The sequence below is a fragment of the Anabas testudineus genome, chromosome 4 (assembly GCF_900324465.2).
Source record: "Anabas testudineus chromosome 4, fAnaTes1.2, whole genome shotgun sequence".
In the NCBI taxonomy this organism is placed as follows: Eukaryota; Metazoa; Chordata; class Actinopteri; order Anabantiformes; family Anabantidae; genus Anabas; species Anabas testudineus.
This window is the reverse complement of record NC_046613.1, coordinates 22,752,519-22,775,048: the sequence shown is the minus strand read 5'-3', so window position 1 is coordinate 22,775,048 and position 22,530 is coordinate 22,752,519. Positions and strand designations below refer to the sequence as shown.

The window sequence follows — 22,530 nt, the reverse complement described above, 5'->3', positions numbered from 1 at the left end:
CTGGATGCTCTCTCCAACAAAAGCACCTCCAGCAGTTTAATGACGGTGACTTGTGGGTGGTCCTTTACCAGTAGAACATGCCCTGGAGAAGTCACTGATAATGATTAACTGGATGCTGAATGGCTTAGTGTTTTTTTGTTCCTGCTAAACCCCAGAGGTGGGGTTGTGAAACATCAGCACCAGAGAGGACTGATATTTGACTCTCGTCAACATCACTTACACACAGTATGAATGTACCTGCTTCCTCGGACATGATAACAAACAATCAGTTATGTCAATATCAAGGAGGGACAGGTCCTGTTTTCCCCAGAAAGGTTGTTTGTTACACAGAAAAAAAGAAATGCAGGTAAATTGTGGTTTATCCAGGAATAGTGATGTATTTTCTATAGCTATAAGCATTAGTTTACTTCTTTGCATTAGCAGATGGATGTAAACAAAACTTTACAACTAAGAGAAAATTCACTTTCTATCAAATGGCTAACAACTAAACCACTTATTTTTTTTATGAACACATCTGACATGTTGTTTTTGATAATCAATAGTTTAATATAGAGAGTAAGGACAGTGAAAAGCCTCTGATTATTTCCTGAAGCTCACGCCCAAGGACCTCAACGTCATTTCTGGGTAGAACTGATGTATAAGTTCTTATGTAACACAAACACAGAAATGCAACCTGAAACTCAGACTGTGTTAGTTTTGCAAGCCTATGTGGCTATAGTCATCGTGGCAGCATGAAGAGGGCTACAAGGTCACACACACAGTGATTTCCGCCCTTGGCCTTCACACACTGAGATTTCCACAGTCCTTTCCAGTCCTTGAATCTTCTCAGTGTTGTTTACTGTAGATGGTAAAAGACCAAAGACGATTTTATTTTCTGTAATGACTATATGTTCACAATATAAATAAAAGGTTGATCAATAGAAAAACAGAACCTTTAACATTCATGGGGTTTGGGTTTAGACCAGATGAGGAACATACTATAAGCTTAATATTTGCTCTTTAATGTTCCACATAGTGATTCGATTCAGTGCTTAAACCTTTGGATAAAATGTGCTTTTTTTATTTGACATTATCATGTGAGACATTGTCATGTGAAACTGAAAATAAATTCAGGTCACAATCACACCTTCACACAGTGTTTTGCTGTTTTTCCTGCACTGCTTCTGTTGTTTGTCTCAGATGTGAACATGAGGAGGTATACATGTTCCCATCCTCCAATGATCCATAGTCATGGCTACGCTGCACCATGAGTGTTGTGTTTACTGCTGATTCAAAGAGAGCAGCGAGACAGAGAGCTGGAGAAAGAGTTACAGAGATAAGATAGACACTATAGAACAGGAGAAGAACACCTGCACCATCACCAGAGTATTCACATTAGCTGTTGCCTTAATTCCAGTTATTCCTCTGTTCAACATTAGCAGAAGATGGGGAGGCAGAGTGTCAACATTTTGATGGTTCTGTGTTGATTCATCTTTGTAAATCTTTAAAAAAAGTGATTCTTTGATTCCACAGTAATTATTTTAGTTTACAGAAAAGCAGGTAGAACAGTCAGTCTGGCTGCTATTTGTAAAATAATAAGTGCTTTTCAAATGCATTAACTTATTAAGGGAATAATGTATTTACAGCTGCAGAGCACGGACGCACCTCCAGCACTGATACCTCATCCCATCAGACACGACAACAGCCCCTATACTTTGTTTACCCACTCTCTGATGGCCAGTTACATTACTGTAATTCACACTGTCACAGATAATCTGTGCCATCATTACACGCTGACTCGATGCTCAGCCTCAAATCACTTCCACCGTGAGATGTGTGTCAGTCGTGTTTTGCCGTCTTCCGGTTCAGATAGGTTAGATGTTGTACGCTGTCCTACATTCACTCTTCTCTTCATTGCCTGAGTGACTAACACATTGACAATAACAGCAAAGTTAATGGATGTGTAATGTCACTGTGGGTAAGTCCATCCCACCACTGCCCTACATACTAGAAAAGAGCGCTGGTATTCTCGTGCGCGGTGCTGCCAACTAAAAGCGGTGCAATGAATGTTTTATTATTGTTCTGCATTTAGTCCTTCGTCATTCTAAAAGTAAACTTCAAAATAAAAAAGTCAGTTCTGCGTGTTCTGTATGACCCATCGCATTGTTTGAATCCATTCTGCAACACTTGACCTAGAATGTGACAGAATGTAAAGTTTTAGATGTTGAGCAAAGTTTTCTTGTAATAACTTTACTTTTGTTGTTCGAGCCACAGTCGCATTTCTGTGGGTAAATAGAAAATACATTGAGACATTACAATCCTGACGTTCTTCACCTAAATTCAATTCTGAAAGTGTGAAGTGTGATGAATCACCACATACTGAGGACAGGGTTTTTCATTTAATACAGATTTTTGTGTCAGGTTTCGTCTCCGTTATAAAATGGCAGTGGAATCGAGGTCAATCCGTCTGATTGCTGGATGGCTGCATTTTCATAGCACTAATACCCTTCTGGTATTATGAGGATGAAGCCACACGGTGCACAAAATACAGATGCAGATTCATGTTTAATCGCAAATATAGCTCGGAAAGGGGAGGTGGCATTCATGTGGGATACAGTAACATGCCATATAGGGTTATATGTTCATCATTCCAGTTTCGACTGACCTATACAGTTGACATGCACTAAAGAAAATATGAGGCTATGTTCACATTACAGGCCTTAATGCTCATTTCAGATCTTTTGAAATCCTGAATATACAGACACTGAATGGCAATGGGCAGAGTGTGCATGTGCAAATAAGTGAGACGTTAAACACACACTCACCTTCCAACAGTGAAAACATAACGTGAGTTTGGAAAGAAACGAGATCTAGACTGCATCATACATCGAGTGGCTGTGATGTAATATAAAAAATGTGATTTTTTAAAATTTCCTCTTTGACATGTAATGTGAATTTAACCTCTGTGTCCCCTAAAATACTTTGGAGATCTTTTCAATCAGCTTTCTTTTAGGGAGGAGTGCAAACGCTGGAGGAACACATTTCAACCACACATCATGTCACTGACATATTAAACATTTAGGTTGTTTTTTTTTTTTTTGCTGTCACTTTTATAACATACTGTACACGTTACTGAGTATTGCATCATGCTGAAAACAATAGGACCTTTGCATCACACACATGTGATGTGAAAAAAACTAACAAAAAAAAAGTAATAAAGTTAAATTAAAATAAAAGAATTTAAATAAATTCATGGACACTAATGATGCACTGTAAACTGAACATGTATGATGCACAGTTCCCCTACCAGAACAGAGTGGTTTAAAATTAAATATGAGCTCCGTCATATACTCCTCATTTAGTAACACGTAGAGTTCGAAAGTGCAAGAGTCCACAATACACGGGTTTATGTAGGTGTATCAATATGGAAGTGCAATCTAGGTTGGCACAGTTCAGATTTGAAGCATTCACACACTTCGTTGTAAACACACGAACACACAACACCACCTTCATAAGACAGTGTCTATGTCACAAAGACGTGAAGATAACTAGAGGTAGTGCCGGGTAATAAGAGATGAGTTATCTGTAACAATAAAGTATGGTAGTTTTTAAAACTGCTTTCAACAAGAAAGCAGAAGGAAGAAGGACTTCACTGCCACTGAACCAATAAATCTTTCACCTGGAAATTATTGTTCAATGGAAAAAGGGTTGATAAAAATTCTAAATAGTAACAAAAACATACATCAACTTGACATGACATAGACCCGATGAGAGCCAAAAACAAAAAGATAAAAGCACTCAACATTAAGAATGACATATTGTTAGAAGTGATGTTATCACACACTTTTAATGATATCTTCAGGTATATTACCTGGAGGTAACACTGAGAGCTTGTTCTCATTCTCTGTACAGTGCAACATCTTAATCTAGAGGGACTGCATGCACGGAGCTGGTGTAGACAAAGGAAACAGTGGAGCACGCTGCCTCATTCTTGCAGATGCACAGTATTCAGAGATTATGTCAAAGGGTTGATCAGTGATTTACAGTATAGGTCCATTTTTTTGTCCATGCTGGGCATCATCAGATTTGGTCAAACAGACCTCCGTTGGCCTTGTGCTTGCGCCCTGTTGACTATATCCTGGTACATCTTGGACCTGAGGAATCGTGGGTAGGAGTCTTTCTCCATGAGACTGTATACTTTAGCTTGGACTTCATTGAGGCTGGTTGGGGACGGATCCTCCAGGCTCTGCTTGGTCTTTTCTCTGGTGCGGTAGTCAATGTTTACCTACAAGGATAAGGAGAGCAAATAACATGCACCAGCCGCATGAATTCATGTTATGACAGTCAGTCACACATAGCAACAGTGTGTGAGTGTAAATAGCTCCTATGTTTGTATTATTCACCAGAGCTAAATGATCAGGTCCGGTTTGACAGTCGTCACAAGAAAAGCCACAGTGTTTGTTTGTCAGGAGGAGAAGTAGTGAAATGTTTAACTAAAATTAACCTTCAACATGTTCTCTGTAACCATGACCGTGATCATGTGACTGCTTCAGCCCAAACTTAACTAACACTAATTTGGTTCATTTGAAAAGGTAATGACAATGACGTATTCTGAAGAGTAGTTTAGAGAACCTGCTGCAGAGAGCATAATGACACGACTACACTTCTCAACTTAGTGTCCGTTTTTAGATGTTAATTGACTGCATGGGATATTGTGTGTTTAGACAAGATTGTTTCAGCACCTACTTAAATTAACTTTTAACTTAACCGAACATTTTTGTGACATTTTCATGACTAACTCCAACCATGTTGAGATGCCAAGTAGGAAACATCATTATGTGATGCTGTGGGATGTTGCTCCATTCTTAAACCCTGGTCTTGACAACGGTGACAACACCCATATGATAAAACTGTTCCTTAGCATCATTAATTAATGGAAAATACATGCACACACACACACACACACACACACACACACACACACACACACACACACACACACACACACACACACCTCTCTTGGTGCCTGAACATCAATGAACTCCTTAAAGATTTTGTTTGCTCTTGACACAAGCTTGGTGGAGCCCTTGGTTTTTTTGTACTCCTCGCAGGCCATCCAAAACTCGATATTCTCATCACTGAACTCCGTCTTGAGAAACGTCCGGAAGGCAGCGAGGCCATCTGGAAAGAACAAATGAATCAGATTGTACGAAAGGAGGTAGAAACACAACAAAAACACTTCAAACATGATTCATATAGCAGCATACCACCTATTTCTAGACAGCAGCTGAGAACTCCCTCTTGTATGGATATATATATTTTTTCATAATAGAGTATCTTGATCATGTGATAATACCCTGTGGCCTATGTTGATATTTTTCCAATACATATACTACTCTTGTTCCCAGAAGCGGGAAACAGCTCTCACGATCAGAACACAAACAAATCAGAACAAAATACTCCCGCAAAGAGATAATTTTTTCCTGTCTTCATCAATCAAGATAAGTGATCAATTAATGTACTCCCCTTTTATGATAACACAGAGGAAGGACATGTTTTTCTATGGGCCCATGTCACGTTGACATGTTATTTCCACCCTTCTCATTTCTGTTGTTTACCTAATAAAGCAGAGCAGTGCAGAGGGGATGGTCCATCTGTGCATATTCAACAACATTACTAATACAGAAACACACACACACACACACACACACACACACACACACACACACACACACACACACACACACACAGCAGCTTTATATGGGCACAACGCTATTCACACAGCCACTGTTTAAAGAAGTGTCCCTAAATAACACAGGTGAAAAGCACAAGTGAAAGGCACCGTGTTTGATCTTTATAGAAAGAGTTTTAAAAGATAGTGACGCTGTAGAAATCTCTCAGTCAGCCCAAACCTGGCAATGCAAACGTCTCTACGTTATAGACTGACACAGTAAGAGTCAAAGGCAAAAGTTCAATACTGGAGTTTCAGTTGTTTCTTTACTTTGATTTCAGTTATTGGCAGGTTTACATTCGCAGCCATTTTACCACATATATCCAGTCCTGCTGTACAATAGCTCTCTTTACATCATCATTATGGCAATCTCTGCCCAGTTAGCAGTAACATTATTTACATTGAACCCAATTCCCCTTACTTTAACTAAAGTGTTTTTGTTGCCTAAACATTAACACAGGTCTGTGAGGATGTGTACAGTACTAATGTTACATCCTGGGGATTCTAGTACAGTTAATAATTGTCGTGCTTCATTCAAAAACAATATGTTGAGATCTGATAATGAAACACACCTATTCACAGAAAGAAATATTCTGCAGCCTTGTTTCTTAAACATTATGTTTCTGTAGAATTAAGTTGCAACTGGAATTACATACAGGAGTGTTGAGCCCAGCTCTGTGGTTCACTATGCACCCCAACCACCTCTTTGCAACTTAGCTTCCATTAAAAAAAAAAAAAAAAAAAAAAAAGTAGTTCAGGTTAGTCGCATAGAATGTGTAAGAGGCAGGGTTGGATAATTCTTTGTGTTTCTCAAATGTATCAAATACATATTATTCTGCATGAATAAACACTTCCTTAAAGTGTATATTAAATGGTTTCCTTGCTAGCAGTCTTCTTCATTGTCTATGTTGGTGCATGTGTATGTTGGTTGGCAATTACCGCCCTCAGCAGTTAGTTAGAGGAAAAGCATAAAATCAACAGAATGTGTGTCTACCTTCTGCTACTGGTCACAGATTCTATGGGATGTCTTGTTTGGTTTGCCTGGAGTACACCAAAAAGCAAAAAACATGACAAATACCACTAAAGGTACCACTAAATGGTAGTTTTAATCTGTAGCAATTTTATTTATTATTTGGAAAGCAGAGACTGAAGGTTGACGATGAAGCGATTCAGAGCAGGTTAATGGGAATTTATAAGTGAAGTCAAAGTCAGCATGACAGGGGAACTCAGTGAACTGACAGGGGACTGTCAGACTTGAGCTTAAATACATCAGAGCAATTAGGAGCAGCTGGGAGTAATAAGGACAATGCAGGGCAGCTGGAGCTCAGACAATCACTGCAGACTCGACAGCTGATTGTGTGGTGCAGTGGAACAGACCAAGATTTGATTTAGAAATATTGTTAAGCTTAAAACAAGGATGCATATGTCTCCAAAACTGTGACACAGGGACATTTAGAGCTGTTGGTATCTCACAAAGCAGTATGCTTGAAAAGCTGCGGCTCGTAGGTCTAGCAGAACTCCCTTTCCGTCAAATTAAGGATAATGTGACTTCCACATCTTTAAAGGAACATTCAGTACTGTGTTCCTACAGCTGTGTGACATTACTCAGGCATTGGATGTGTGTGTCTGAGTGTTGAAGTTCACCTCTGAATTGCTTGGTCAATTGAAACAGGATACACAAGCTCTCTGCACCTGTAGAGGCTCCATTCTCAGCAGTGTATAAAAACTTTGTTTTCCATGGGTGACATTATCCTGGTAATGGTTATGTGTCAAATCAAGGGCTTATGTCACGACTTGGACCTGAACAAAACAGATAATGTCCGTATGGGTGCAGAATGTTTAAAGCCTTCTTTAAGTCATGCTTCGCCTCTGACCCCTTTGTTAACCCTGTGTTTGACATGATGTTAATCACTTGGGTGAATTATTTTGTTTTATAGTGATTTCAATTTAGAAATCTCACAAAGTGGACGTGATCTGAATTCTCATGTGTTGTCTTATAAGTTTGATGCCACAGACTAATACGCCTGACTCGTTTGTGCTGGCTGATGTGTATGTGTGTGAGTGAGTGCCAGAGTGTTTGGTCCAAAGGGAAGCTCACTGACACTGGATGTGTGAGTCATTATGAAGTCTTAGTCCTCACAACACAAAAATGAGACCCTTACATAACAAGGGCTTCAAGGGCGAAAATAGACTTTGCTTGTGAAAAATAGAAACTCTCGAGTAAACAGGAAGGGACTATTTTACTGCTTTATTGTTGTAGCCTTAATTTCTTTTGACGAACTGTCAGTAGGAAGTGTTCTCTCTGAAAAACAGAAAATGTTCACTTACGTTTGTGAGAAAGCAGGTGATCAAACGATTCGGACCATCGAACAACCTCGTCTGTTGATAGTCTGATGGAGAGAACGCCAAAGGAAACTGCCTCAGTAAGATTGGAACTTATGTATTATTGAAGGGCAGCAGACATTAATGTACGCTTTATCTTCTGCTCAGTGATTCGTCTGGTTAAGGTAACTGTAATATCTGGTGACATTTGCACAATGATGTCAGCAGGAAGGAGAGGAGTTAGAAGAAGAGCAATAGCTGACCTTAGTTCACATTTGGATGCTCTTTATTAAAAAAATAAAATCATGGTGGGACACTTCCTGGAACATGGAGGGGGTACATTAACATTATTGTACCGCTGCTACTTTACACATAGCTCAGAATGAATTTGCCAAACAATGTGTTCAGAAAATAGTTGTAAATGAAGGCATTAATAATATTAATGACTGGCCTCATTAGTACCAATGTGTACTGTTGGGTTTGATCCATCACACTGATTATCGCAGAGCATCAACTGAACTAAACTAATTTAATCAGACTGAGACATGTTTCTTTACTGGTGAACATTTGCAATAACTTGTGAACCGTGAAGGCTATTTCAAGTAAAATTAATTATTAATTTATAAGTGCATTGAGTAAAATTGGATCATGCAAATGCTGCAAACATTTTAGAATAGGAGCCTTTTGTTCATAAGCCTGAAGCATTTGTAATAAATTCCATAACGTGTTCTTACTCTAAAGGCTATTTCACACAACAGAAGCTTGGGTTTTTAATTTGTTCAACATTTGCAGGATTTTTTTAGGCAGACCCACTCACTTCAGACACCTGGCTGTGGTTTCGTGGGCGGGAGGCAGGAACTCGGAAAAATCACTGTAGGAGTCGGATTTATTGGACAGGCAGCCTAGTCTGGTCTTCATGGTACAGATCCTGCTGAAGAGATAAAAAAAGACACAACGCTCAGACAGTGTTCCCTTCTGATTGTTTTAGTGCGTATAGATTACACTTTATGACAAAGAAGAGACACTGGATTCAATGCATGCAGATGATGAGTCATGCGTGGGTGCATGTGTCTGTCATTTTAAAGTCAGAAGAAACAAAAATAGTCTTTTTTTTAATTGCAGATAGTAGGTATAATAATCAAGGAAAAAAAAAGTGTGCGTGGAAATTTGAGCAGAGCGGGGGGGGATATCATTGAACTGTTTAGATGTGCGGAGCTTCGTGTGCGTAAATCAAAGCTAGAGTGAAGGAAAAAGTGATGCGACTAAGTGCTTGTTAGTGTTTTCAGTGACTGCAGTGGTGACCACATGTGTAACTTGAAAATATGTTTTAAGCTCAAGCTCAGCAGAATCAAGAACACTGGGTTATTTAGCTGCTGGTACGGTAGCTAATCATTAGCTTCACACTGTCCCTCGTTGATGTTTAGATTATGTATACGTTTTAAATGTTGTTGAGAGACTGCTGAATAAATAAATATACATTATAAAGAAACAAGCGACAAACTGACTGAACTGGATGTAGACAACAGGTGCAACACATTCAGAAGGGAGCTTGACACATCTTGTTTGCAGAGTTTGAGAAAAACTCCCACGCATTGTAAATGACTGTCACTGAGTTCATACCTAATAAACTTTCTCTCATCATCCAGTTTGAATTAACCTAGAACAGCAAATCTGTGCATAGATAAATACATGTAGTGGTTACTGCACTCATCCGCTAATTGGTTTGTCAAACTGATCTTTGCTTCCTGGCAACAGCACAGAATAAATACATGTGACTTTTGTTCATGGTTCATGGTTATTGATAATAAATAATGTCAATTTGGTATAAAGGTTGTAGTTGACCTGTAGTTGTTGATATGAATCGGACGCTAAAATTAACCATAACCCAATTTCCATCCCAGTCTGTCCCATTTAACTTGTACACTGCTGCTGTTATTCACTGTTTGTCAGTGTTCTGCCTTCAAGACACATCGGTTACTCCAGATGGGGCATAGTTGTAAAGAAGCTTCATCAAAGGCCAAATGTTTCTGTAGAAATAGGCAAGATATGAAGAAATGATGAAGAAAGAACAAGAAAGAAGAAACTGTTGAACAGTGGCTCAGTTTGTTGGCCAGTCACATGTTGAAGCATCCGGACAAGACACTCAACCCCGAACCCTTGGTGCTTTACACACAATTGGTGTTTAACTAAGTAATAATTAATTTTTAAATATATTTAAAAAAATTAATTTTTGTGTTTGGCATAGTTTGAAATTTTTGGGAAATAAAAAAACTATTCAGTCGCTACAGACATGTTCATTAAACTTGGACCTGTGGTTTCACAGTGCAGCACATCATCCACCCACCATCCACCCCGTCTGCCTCCTTGTGACAAACTTTCTGTTAATAAATATAACACTTTATTATGCTTTACATTGTTGTATATGTTTTAATAATCTTTTAGGAAACAGCACTGGGTTTGATTATTACTGTTAAATATTTCCTTCTCCTCCACAGTGTATAATTTTCATGCTTGGACCTTGAATTGGGAACATTGCATAAGATGTACTTCATTCATTAGCCAACTAAAAACCATTTGCAGGAATGAATGTGCTTCATCCACCACACCAATGCCAACGATCTTGCATATTTCACTTTGTGGCCTTGTGTTATCTACCTCTGTTTAGACAGGTTGGTTCAGATTACATTTGAGTCTAACACGTGTTTATGTGTATTAATTAATAGAGAGAATGCTTTTGAGGTGAGACCAATGAATAAAATCTACCATACGGTACCATCACATATAATTATCAGGCTCCTATATGTGTTGTTATATAGAGGAGAACACGACTTTAAAAACAGTGAAATGTATGCATGAGCAATGAGGAGCACTTGTTTGCATTTTAATCAGAAGTCTTTCTAACTGATCAAGCATACATATGAGGAGGTGTTGGCAGCTTGTCAGATGTGATGTAGTCTGCCCTAGAAACACCCATGTTATGCATAAAACAGATGAAATGGACTGGAAACGTAGACTGCTTGTCATAAGTATGAGTCATAACTTCAAGGTGCACTTCATTTGTTAATGAATAGAGGACTGCAAAATAATAGGCAGAAATATTTTAAGTGTAGCATACTATGTATAGACCAGCGAGGGTCAGGTTTTACGTCAGAATTCTGCATAAATCTTTGGAAGGCTATAAAAGAGTTCTGCTAGGATAACTTCCTCCTACAATGACAGCAGTAATGCCAGTACCTCTAATAATATGAGACACACTGTTATTTTTAAAGCTAAGATACAGAGTTTTGGCTGACATGCACAAAGCCGTTGTTAATGGGTTTTTCTTCTGAAGATCACAAATGTACTCATGTAAAACACTATGTAAGGTTAGTGCTGGACCAGAACATGATTTCTGCACAAATGTCATTTTATATTTTGTCTTTTTACATTGCATCATGCTTCGACATCTTTTCAACTTTTCAAGTGCCTCGTTATTGAGAAGTGCTACAGTACAAATGGACGGCTTGTTCTGCCTCAGTTGATGGCACAGTCTTTGTCAAATTCCACCACTGAATTACAGCCCAGTCTGTGGGTTGCATAAGTTGAAAATAGAACCTATTTCAGGCAGATTGCATGAATTATCTAATTGTTACATTGCAATTAGTGCTTTGAATTTAATGTAAACACATCTGGCCCAGAGTTAGGCGCAGATACATGATCATTCACAGCAGCTTCATTCTGCGAATCCTATTACTGGAAACCATCCTTCATCAATTTGTTATGGTTAAATTTGTACGTGTGTCAGCGTGTGCCTTTTGCAGCAAGTAAAGGTCATCATGTGAAGCTGATGGTGAGAGATGTGGACATATTGATGACTCTGTCTGGTGTGTGCTAAACTGTCAATAACATGTCTTATTCCCCCATTTGTCATCCTCTGCCTTGACCAATCGTATTAAATTGTATCTCCCTGACTGTGAGCAGCATTCTTCATCTGCAGTATGATGCAGACACGTGCTGCCGCCGAGCTATTTATATAAACCTCTGACAAATCCATGTAGTCAGGAGAAGGCAGTGCATGTTCTATTCAGCCATGCAGCAAGGCTGGCTCCAGGAGGAAGGAGGCTAAAAACAGCAACAGCACTTTTAGTGTCTCGGATACACACAAGTATGCCTCATGAATCTAAAAGTACACGCAGCATCCGCCAGACCTCCAGTGTCTGAAATGCCCAATGGGGTCGGTAGATTAAAAAGTAAAAATCTAGATCATGGAAGCTGTGTCTTTGTATGTTTGTGCATCTTCTTTAGTGTTACCTAACTTGGTGCAATGCAGGTTTACACATATCCCTCCATGTCCTGACTTCTGGATCCTGACAGGAGACACCCTGCAGTTCATGTTAGTTAGCTATGTCTAGAATTAGCTGATATGATGATTATGAAATTGTGTTTGATTAATTATTATTCGATTATTGATACAGAACTAATTCAGACGTGTACATTTGGTAATTCCTTTACCACAGTGAGTCATGCATCATGTAGTAAAACCAACTTCCTTTGATACCAGTAGGTGCACAGTGATGGTTTATCTTCTGTATACTAGACATGTAGCGTAGAGTATGCATGAACGCGCATCTGCAGTGACGTAGGCGCTGACGTTAAAGGCACAAAACAGAAACCACGTGATGTGTGTGTGTGTGTGTGTGTGTCAGGTCATCACTCAAGTTAAAAGCAGAACATCTTAAATACAGGTCACATCACTAGTCTTTCTCAAAGTAGAAACAGAAACATAAAACCTTTTTGGACTTTTTGGGTTGTGCCCATTTATAGCAGATCACATTTTTATATGAAATCTCTCAGTTTCTGTTTTTATATAGTGTTATATTATGTTATTGTAGTGCTGTTAATATTAAATTAAATTGTTAAATTAAGTATATTTCTTGAAATATTTCGTTGTACTTTTGCAATTTCGTTGTACTGTTGTACCAAGTGTGACTGTACAATGACAATAAAGCTTTATCTTATCTGAAATTTACATTATACAGTTAGTCTCTGTCCACAAGTAAAAGACATAATAAGCTGTTGAGACGTGCACAAAGCGCTCAGACCTGAATTAAACCCATTTGAGGTTAAGTTAAAAGCATTTTGTGTAAGCTTTGGGAAAAGAATGTGGTTAAGTTAAAGGTTAATTGTGTATTAAGCGACTCAGTGTATCTCTGACCCCAACCAAGTTCTGCAGGTGCCTGAACATAATGTCAATAATTTTCTAGTTGTAGTTCGACCTACAGAAGAGAAACATGTTTTATCCATTTCATTGATATGGGCTTGATGTAGCTAGGTTAGTAAAGTAGTCGTCCATGAACCCCAGTTTCTCCTGGTTGAGGTGTCAACATGTGACGCTGTAGAAGCGGGAATAATACAGTAGTTAAAACTTGTTCACTATCAATATATTTTTGACTTGTCATTTATGTAAATTCACAACATGTCCTCATTGTAATAATCGAAAATTTATTCTGCTAGCAAGTAGATGTCTTACAGAGCAAAAACTGAAAATATGTTTAGTTCAGTTGTATAGAAAAGTAATTTTAGGAGACAGAATTGACTTCACCAACATCACAACATGTCCTGTTTCCCTACAGCTTCACGGATCCAGACACTAATTCTGTCTCACATATCATAGATCTATGAACATGCTAATTAATTCAATCCTTCACTGTCACTTTCTCCTCTCCCTGCACTTTTCAGTGATGTTTTTCCCACGTCTGCAGATCCACTGCACCATGTCAGGTGTTTGGCCTCCATGACTGGCTGCCTTTCTTGGGCTAATTTCCTATTACTACTACATCCATAAAAACACTGCGAAGGACACAAGAGGAACACTTTTGCTCATTAAATGCTAAAGATTACTACAACCAGAGTAAATGCTGAACACGCAACATAAGGCGATGCTAAAGAGCTGAACATCTCTCACAGTTTGGTGCAGTCGGTGCCAAATGTTTCAAAAAGTAATCAAATTCATTCATCGTGCTTTCTCTGTCTGTCGCACAGTTTTAGCTGTTCAGGCTAATTAAGATGCAGTGTGACTCACACAAACTGTTCATGGTAACTGAACAGCAATTCAGTCTATGCATGTCACCTTCCTCTCGACAGCCGAGTTGTCAGATTTGGGACTCACAAGAGCACAGCTATGGTCTTACACGTGTGTGCTTCCATGTGTGTATTTGTGCTCTGAGAGCGGAAGCCTGACTGCCTACAGAAGACTGTGTTAGACCTTCAGAGGTGTTGCCATAAGCAACAAAAGAACAAGGAATAATGACTGATGATTCTGAGTTTATTGCCTTCTCTGCAGCAGTGGTGAGCTGCTGTCTCAGGTAAGTTCAGCTCAGGATTGTCCACAACACAATCTCAGGCCGCTAACCTCTATCTAGAGGCGCTTGCATCTACCATCAACACCGACCACGGACGTTGCTTAAAATGACCATAATGAGAACATGAACAGGGTTTTTTTTTTAGTTCATTTAAGTGATTTTGTGTTCCTTCCTGTACTTTCCCAGCGCCAGAGGATACCGGTTACTGCAGTTTACAGTAAACACAGTGCTGTTGTGTCAAGGGCAGCTTACTGAAAATGCTCCCGGGAACTCACAGTTTTGGGAAAGACGGTGAGAAATGACGAGAAAATCTAAAAAACTAAAAACAAAACAAAAACCTGCGGCCAGATACAAACCGTAAATGATGTCTATGCACCAGGCATTTTCCACATGTAGACTGATTTTTATGAGAGTCTTTCTGTTTGTGAACAGTTTACATGGGAATTGGTTAAATACAGCTGGAGGGCTACCAAAGAAGAGGAAGTAATATTACATCGTGAGTAAGAATAACAGAGCACTGGTCATACAACACTAGAAAGACACTGTTCTCACTATATTCACCCAGTGCATCATTTTCTCACCCTGCTGTTTGTTCACAAATAAGTCACCAGGTTTTAGTGCCGTTTGGCTGTTAAACATATCTAAACTCATTTACTATTTTTGAGGCAGACATACAATGTGCACTGTGAGTTGTATAATGAAGAAAAGAAATTAATTAAAAATAAATTATTGAACATGGACAAGTGTAAATCTCCTGCTAATGTTGTTCTTTACTTTACAAATGACAATAGTACATATTAGTAACCATGGTGTTGATGACCATCAACACAATATTAGTAAATATATAACTGTATCATATACTAATAAAAGCAGCAATCAGTTGTCAGTCAATGGGCATTTTATCCAAAATCATTAAGATCATCTATAAACATCATGGAAACGAGTTGTGTAACCTAAACTGCATCGTTTGTTCGTCCCTGCCTCTGATAGGACATTGGCAAAATTTGCACATTTGCAAGTGGCAGGACGTATAATGTGGATTAAACTCTGAATCTTGACTCTTATAATGTGACAGTGCTGTGGTAAAGGACTGGTAAAATTAGGACAAAGTTGGTGGCTTTGGTTTAAACAAGCAGTTAATTACGGTTACAGAATGATGTCATCACTGTTACAATAACAAACGCAGTTAAGTTAATGAACAAAAAACCGTGGTCACGGTGAGAAGTGATGCTGACTGTTGATTGTAAACAGCAAACACACAGAGTTCTTCAGTGTTAATATCCAATGTTTTGTTGACCCGTCCACTCACCCTTCACCTCCTCCCTACGTGGACTTTATGACAACATTAACAACTTCCTCTTAGGCTCATGTTGCAGCTACAACAGGGATGTGCCATTTGAATGTTGCTGCTGTTTTGAACCATTTACTTAAATGACTGATACCATCTTCAAATGACTGGTAGATGTGAATGTAGGTCACAATCAACAACCTGTATCAGGACATCGTGTAGAATGCATACACATTAAAAAAGAACATGAACAAAAGACTGGAAGCAAAGCAGAGAGCACAGTATAAAAGCAGGAAGTGGGAACGTTTATCTGTTAATATCCTCTTGTTATGAACATGACTGTACTACTGCAGGTGTTTTTAATATTATTTCCACTTCTAATTACACAGTGTCTATAACAGGGACATAATATTAGAAAATAATTGAGTCTGCCTAATGGAGATAAATGTTGGAGTGAATCATGTTCCTTACTGTGAATCACGTTTTATAACTCTGCTGACCCTCTGAGGATTCCTCTGACAACAGCTGAGCTCACTGCTCACTTCAACAGTCTAATAGGTCAACCTGGGATAAAGCTGCCCCGGGGCTTTGCAGCTCATAACACCCTGATACTATTTTCATCCACTTTCCTCTCAGAAAGGTACACTCACCTACAGTTACATTAATGTCACCCCCTTGTTGTGCACACTATCTATTTTGTATCAACTTAATCCGTGTTCAGTTCACAACCCCAGCAGTTTATAATTTAATCCCCAAAAGAATAGAAACGCCCTGTGCAGGCCTTACAGGGACATTATCCATCAGTGCAGTTTGTTTGGGAACCTGAAACAGATTGCCCATCTGCGCTACAATTTTTCCCAATGTTCTTATAATTTTATCCTCGTCCTCTTCACCAGGAACACTCATGTTCATTTGGCCGAATGTAATTCAATTGCCTGCAGGTGTTTCCACAGTGTTGTTTCAGCCTGACAAACAAAAAATAATTTATGAATATTGGACATGTGCTAAATCTGCACCTGAAAATTACACAATATAAAAATTACAGTAGCTTGATCCAAAATGTTAATTTCTATAAACCAATAAATTGTTGTTGTTTAAATCTAAGACATAAAGAGATAATAGGATTACTTATAACTTTTACTTTTACTTACTGCCAGTCAGTGAATATTTGTTACAGCATCATATTTTATTTCTTTTTGCTGGAGCTTCTTATTAGATGTTTTTTACCATAATCATGTTTAGAAACTTCACACAGACGTGACAACTACAATTTTCTAGACATTTGGAGAATGTTGTGGACGCCGAGTTTGGAGTTTCTGCTAATCTGTGAATGTAAGCTCAGTGTTCACTGTGGTCAGCTGGTATGTGTTAAACTCAGTTTAGCGGCCAGTCGCTAAGTTTGTCTGTCACCTATTTGGTGCTTGGCAAGTAGAGTATGGTTGGTTTTTCAGACTCTTTTCATTCAGAACTTTTATCCAAACAAGAAAAAAAGATTATTGCAGTTAAGTGGGCCAGAAAGTTGTTGTCCTGTAAAACCAAAACTTAAACAGAGCGAGCTGACAAACATCAGGATCAGCTCTCAGTTCAGGCCTGTAGTAAAGAACATGCCTCTTGATAGATTTATATTGATATTTTATATATTATATTTTCTCAGACAAATCTCAAAACTTTAGGTGCAAAGGAAATGCCAACACTGAGGCTTCCCAATCTTTGGCGAACTACAGTATTTTTCTCACAGCTATGTCAGATTACACTCCAGTAAATCGGCCTGTCACCAGCTGGACTGGACTATTAAAAGCACATGCGTGCCAGAGGTGTTCAGCATGATAAGCCACCGCTGACTTGCATTAGCTCCTAGAGAACATTGTGCTCAGTGATAAAATTGGAGGTTTTCATCTACTGTGGGCTATATCCAGACGTGATGAGATGTGACTGTCAGGCTAGGGGCAGCAAATCATTACTGATAAATTATTTATGATTTGTGCTTTTGTTGGTTTGGAGGCGAAGTTCACAAATCACTGAAGTGTAATTTGTCATTTCTGAGGTTCAATGAAAAAAAGCAATGTTGGGTGCATTGTGTGTGGAAACACATCTGGACATTAGCACTTCCAAGCAGTCAGTGTGCACCTTGCATAACAAACGCTGTGATGCAGGTGTTCTGTATTGTAGTGGTTTTTTCTTTCTTTGGGCTGTTGGTGAGGATGCCAAAGAGCTTTGTTCCTTTCTGCTTTAACCGCTCAGTGCTACAGACTGAGCAAATGTCTCTTATCGCTCCTCCCGCCTTTAGCCATTTATGTAATCAGTCTGTTCAGGGGATTTATTTTGCATTGCAGAAAGCAGCTCCTCTCTCAGGCCTGTTTTGCTGTCTGCTAAAAGCATTTCTCATGAGTGAGATTTGCAAGTGTGTTGTCATATGCTCATAGCAAGGACTTGTCCTGTGGACTTACAGCAGTGCACCAGCTCACTTACTCCAATCATGTGGTGACGATTCTGCTGCGCACCATGACAGTAGACCTAGAAACGGTTCTCTTTAATAGATTATAGCAAATTTGTTTTGCTCTTGTTTTCTGCATGTGGTTTCATGTACTGTACATGTGTTTTTAGATTTTGCCTGCAATATATTATTAATATTAGAAATGATCTCACTTGGTCTCCTTAGAATCTAAGGGAGTGACATGTACAGTAATAACGATGCATAGCCAGGTTACGCTGAAATAACATACAATACAATAATGATACAACTGATCTGCAAATGCAAGTAATGTATAAGTTATTTCCTCCTACACCTAACAACAAGACTGGCAAACCAGGCCCAGACCAGGGTCAATAATTAGCATACAGCTAGAACCAAACACAAGTTTAATATAATATTTGTGAATTATAGTCAGTGACAAACATGGATGGGAAAAGTCGGGGTAGAGGGGGTTTCAGACTAAACAAGTGTTTAGTGGGTTTGGAGGAGGGTTTGGATACATTGACTTGACCCAAGTGACTTCTGGGGTCACTTGGGTGGGCTTCAAAGCCAGAGTGGCTTTGATAGCTCTGATGAGTGGCATTTACTGAACTGAAAGCCCTTACAGCTATCAGCATCAAGGGAGGGAAGGTGGGAGGGTGTGAACTTGTTTCCTGTAGAGCTCAAAAGAAATGCTACTGAAAGCATGTGTGAATAAACAATCACTTAGAAATGTGGACACACAGTCACACAAAGTGGATACAAACACCCCTAAAATCAGCTGGATATGAGCTTACGACTTACTGATGAAGCTTGTGAATCTCTCCTGCAATGATTTCACAACTATTTCCAGTAATATTCAAGCAGACATCAAATCAAATTAACAGTGTTTCTCCAGTTTACCAGCATTCAGAAACGCACACAGTAACCAGACTTGTGCATCATTATAATTGACAAAGACCCACATGATATCTGGTGCACAGAATAATTACGCTACACAACACTCAAATGAATATGGATCCTTTACCTTGAGTCTGATGTCTGCAAGAGCTGCTGGACTTTTTCTTCCCTTCTTTTCTATCACTGCCTATCCCCAGTGTGCGTTATGGCAGACGCAGCCTCCGTCTAGCCAATGCTGTAATGTATTTGTATGAATCTGTACAGCTCAGGACTGACGATATCTAATGTTTCTGATGCCAGCGAGTGGGTGCTACACAGCATGCTCATTGGTGTGAAATTGTGGGGAGAGAGAGCAGCGGAGATGGATAGAGGGAGAGGCAGAGGGGGTGGAATCAGAGCGACACAGAGGAAAATCTCCAAGGACAACCCGAGCACATCTGTGAAGAGCTGTTCAGTGATGTTGTGCTTGAAGAGATGAGGAGGATACGTTTGTGTGTGGAGCAACGGGGGAGCTGGGGGTGGAGTGAAGGTCTGGATGAAGTTGTTTAAGGCTGGGGTTTGAGTTCTGGAGAGAGATGAAAATTGCTAATAATAATAACAACAACAACAACAACAACAACAACAACAACAACAACAACAATAACAATAATAATAATAATAATAATAATAATAATAATAATAATAATAATAATCAGAAAGTTGATGAGCAAATTATTTGATATGTTCAATGTTTAATTTATTACAAAGAGAAGAAGTGGAGGTATAGTAAAATGCTCATGGAAATGTAAAATAAATATAAGAATAATGTACATTTATAGTAATAATAATAATAATAATAATAATGTACACCTAGAGAAGTATCCTCCTGTTTGCTGTGCATCTGTGCACAGAAAAATGTTATGTAACACAACAGATGCAGTGTGCAATGTTAATTGGCACACAAGACAACATGAAAAAGGTATTTGCATCCTATCTGGTCGTCAATAGCAAGGAGATAATCTTGCATACAGAAAAAAAGTACACAGGAATTGCCGTTGCACCTATTTTTCAGCTTGTTTGTTTGTACTCAAAAGCATATTCAAGATGGCATATGACAAGCATTAGAGCATATAGAAGGAAAAGAAAGTGGAGAACATTATCTTAGTGCAATCTGAAGATGAGAGTGTGGAGGAGGCGGTCTGGCAGAGGACAGATAATTCTTGCCACTGAATAGACTACAGAGTGTTACATAAAATCAGGCACATACCCAGGCACACACACATACATACTAAAATCACTGCCTACACACACATGCTCCAGGTCTTAGTTCTTTTGTCTCCCTCTTCCTCAGTTTCACAAACACTCACATTCAGAGTTGAAGGGTGGGGTGGGGTAGTGGAGAATGATAGAACAGCATGAATTAACACCATTATTCTATTAGTAAGTACTGTACATATATTTTAAATGAATTTGAACATAATGATAACAATTTGTCATAATGTGAAGATGGTTGCCTCTGATTTATACCAACTAATTATTTACGTCCTTGCTTGCCCCAGCAGCTGTATATAGATTTGCAAGCATGTGTGTGTAAATGCTGACATGACTACTTTACCTGCAAATGAATCTCAACATATCCACAGATTTGAAAGATGCAAAGAGTTAAACAATCAAACAGTAATGTAACCTGAACATGTTATATTATTCCAAATCTGTTTAATAAATGTTTGAGGAACATATCTGCAAATTGAGAGAAGACGCAGCTTTCCTCACCACACTCATCACAACAATACAAAGACCTCTGTATAGAATACTACCCGACCTTTTCCATGACTTACAGTAGAGAATCTGCCTTCTCTGGGGAAGTTTCTTAATGAGTGAAAAAGATAACAACACAAATTCAGGCTGCACGAAACATCACAAACACAAAATCCACAGGAGAAAACAGATGATTGTAATTTAAGAGCAGGTTAGACAGCACGTGCTAAACATACAGTAGCTGTATGGACGCACACGTTTTTAATTATGTCTCATTTCCTAGGTACACCTTCCTGAATCACCCAGTATGGGGTGTGAAAAAACCAACGTACAAAAAGCAAACCTCTGTAATCGTCAACCTTCATGTCTGAAAAGGGAAACTGCGCTCTCACACGAGCTCTCGAAATTACAGCTTTTTTCCTGCCTGCTAATGTCATCTAGCAATGGCCAACAATACCAAAGTATGCGTAATTCAGAGGCTACAAAGGGAGAGTGATGAAGACTCTTCGCCCACATGGTTGACCAGGGATGTGCGACCTTCACAATGCTGAGAGCTGCTCGTATCGTAGGTTTCCCAGTCAGACACCGACTTTGTGTCCGTCTCTCTGGATGACTCATCGGAAATCCTTTTCCGGAAGAAAGTATTTTACACATCCATACTTCATCAAGTCATTTGTCTTTATATGAACTGTCTGCCCTGTGGGCACTTTCCACATTTCAAATGTCACTCATTAAGGTCTGAAGACTAGACACGTAAGAACATCCTAAATTTAAATGCCCTCCTATTTTCCAATACAGCTTAAGAAAGCAAGCCAAATTCTATAATAATGAATATATCTATTTCATTTCAGTGATAGAGTGGGTAGTTATTTTTGGATGGTGAGGACATTTGTTCCACAGAGGATAGATCTACAGACCGTGGTTATTCTCTGACTTTTTCTTTGTTTATTTAAATTGAAGTGAAATGCGTCTGCAGTGATTATTGAGGTGGTCAAGAGACTTTTTGCTGCTCCAGAGGATGAACCCAAGTCACTTTGGTGGTCACCTGACTTTCTCTACTGTGCAATCGCACTAATACTGGTACAAACATTCATGGTGGCCTGAGGATGATCCTAATGAAGTAATCAACACTTTAAATTTAATTTTTATTTTATTGAGTTGAATATTTAGCTGATTTTATAAACATACAGTTGTGTTGCTGGGCTCCTGAACTGCTTTAAATGTAAAGTGTTTATATAAAAACTATTTTAGCTTGAATCATTACTAAATGTTTTTAGCGAAAGGTTGTTATATTCTGACTCCTAAAAATATAACCCGGCTTCTACTGACTAGTACACTGAGTCTCCAATGGCAAACACAGATCGCTGCACTGCACTTGTAGATTTATTGGATACTAAATTTGGGGTCATCTCCATAATTACGTCTTACACAATGAAGACACCCATCATGGCTTACATAAAGAAGAGGATTACAGAATGGCTCAAATCGGTTCATAAATGTAATAACAGCCTCAGTGCACCTGTACATCCCCAAATTATCGTCCCTGGCTCTAAATATATCCACCCTGTCATTCGTTCTGCTTCTCTCCATCATTATCTTAGGCCATCAGATTTAATTTTATGGACTCCGTTAATCTTTCTCCCTTTTACTCACATTGTTTTTGCTCAAATGACCTTCATCTAAACTCTCAGACTGCACCATATTATTCAGAATACTCTAATCTCTGACTTAATGAGACTCAAAAGTCAATAAATGGTTATGTCACTGAAGTAGAACAGTG

The 22,530-nt window shown here is 38.8% G+C and overlaps 1 protein-coding gene across 2 annotated transcripts; it reads right to left on the bottom strand.

The window, feature by feature from the left end:
- Nucleotides 1-3,886: 3,886 nt before the first annotated feature.
- On the bottom strand, nt 3,887-19,243 carry rgs8 (regulator of G protein signaling 8). 2 transcript variants are annotated; one of them, XM_026345985.1, is made up of 5 exons: nt 19,141-19,243; nt 8,850-8,963; nt 8,039-8,100; nt 4,994-5,160; nt 3,887-4,264 (listed from the first exon to the last, which is right to left on the bottom strand). In XM_026345985.1, exons 2-5 carry the CDS (start codon nt 8,948-8,950, stop codon nt 4,070-4,072), a joined length of 525 nt encoding a protein of 174 aa, XP_026201770.1. In that variant the 5' UTR covers nt 8,951-8,963; nt 19,141-19,243; the 3' UTR covers nt 3,887-4,069. The 2 variants fall into 2 exon arrangements, with proteins under 2 accessions (XP_026201770.1, XP_026201771.1); XM_026345986.1 differs by having other exon boundaries at nt 8,850-8,960; nt 19,141-19,227.
- Between the last annotated feature and the right edge of the window lie 3,287 nt (nt 19,244-22,530).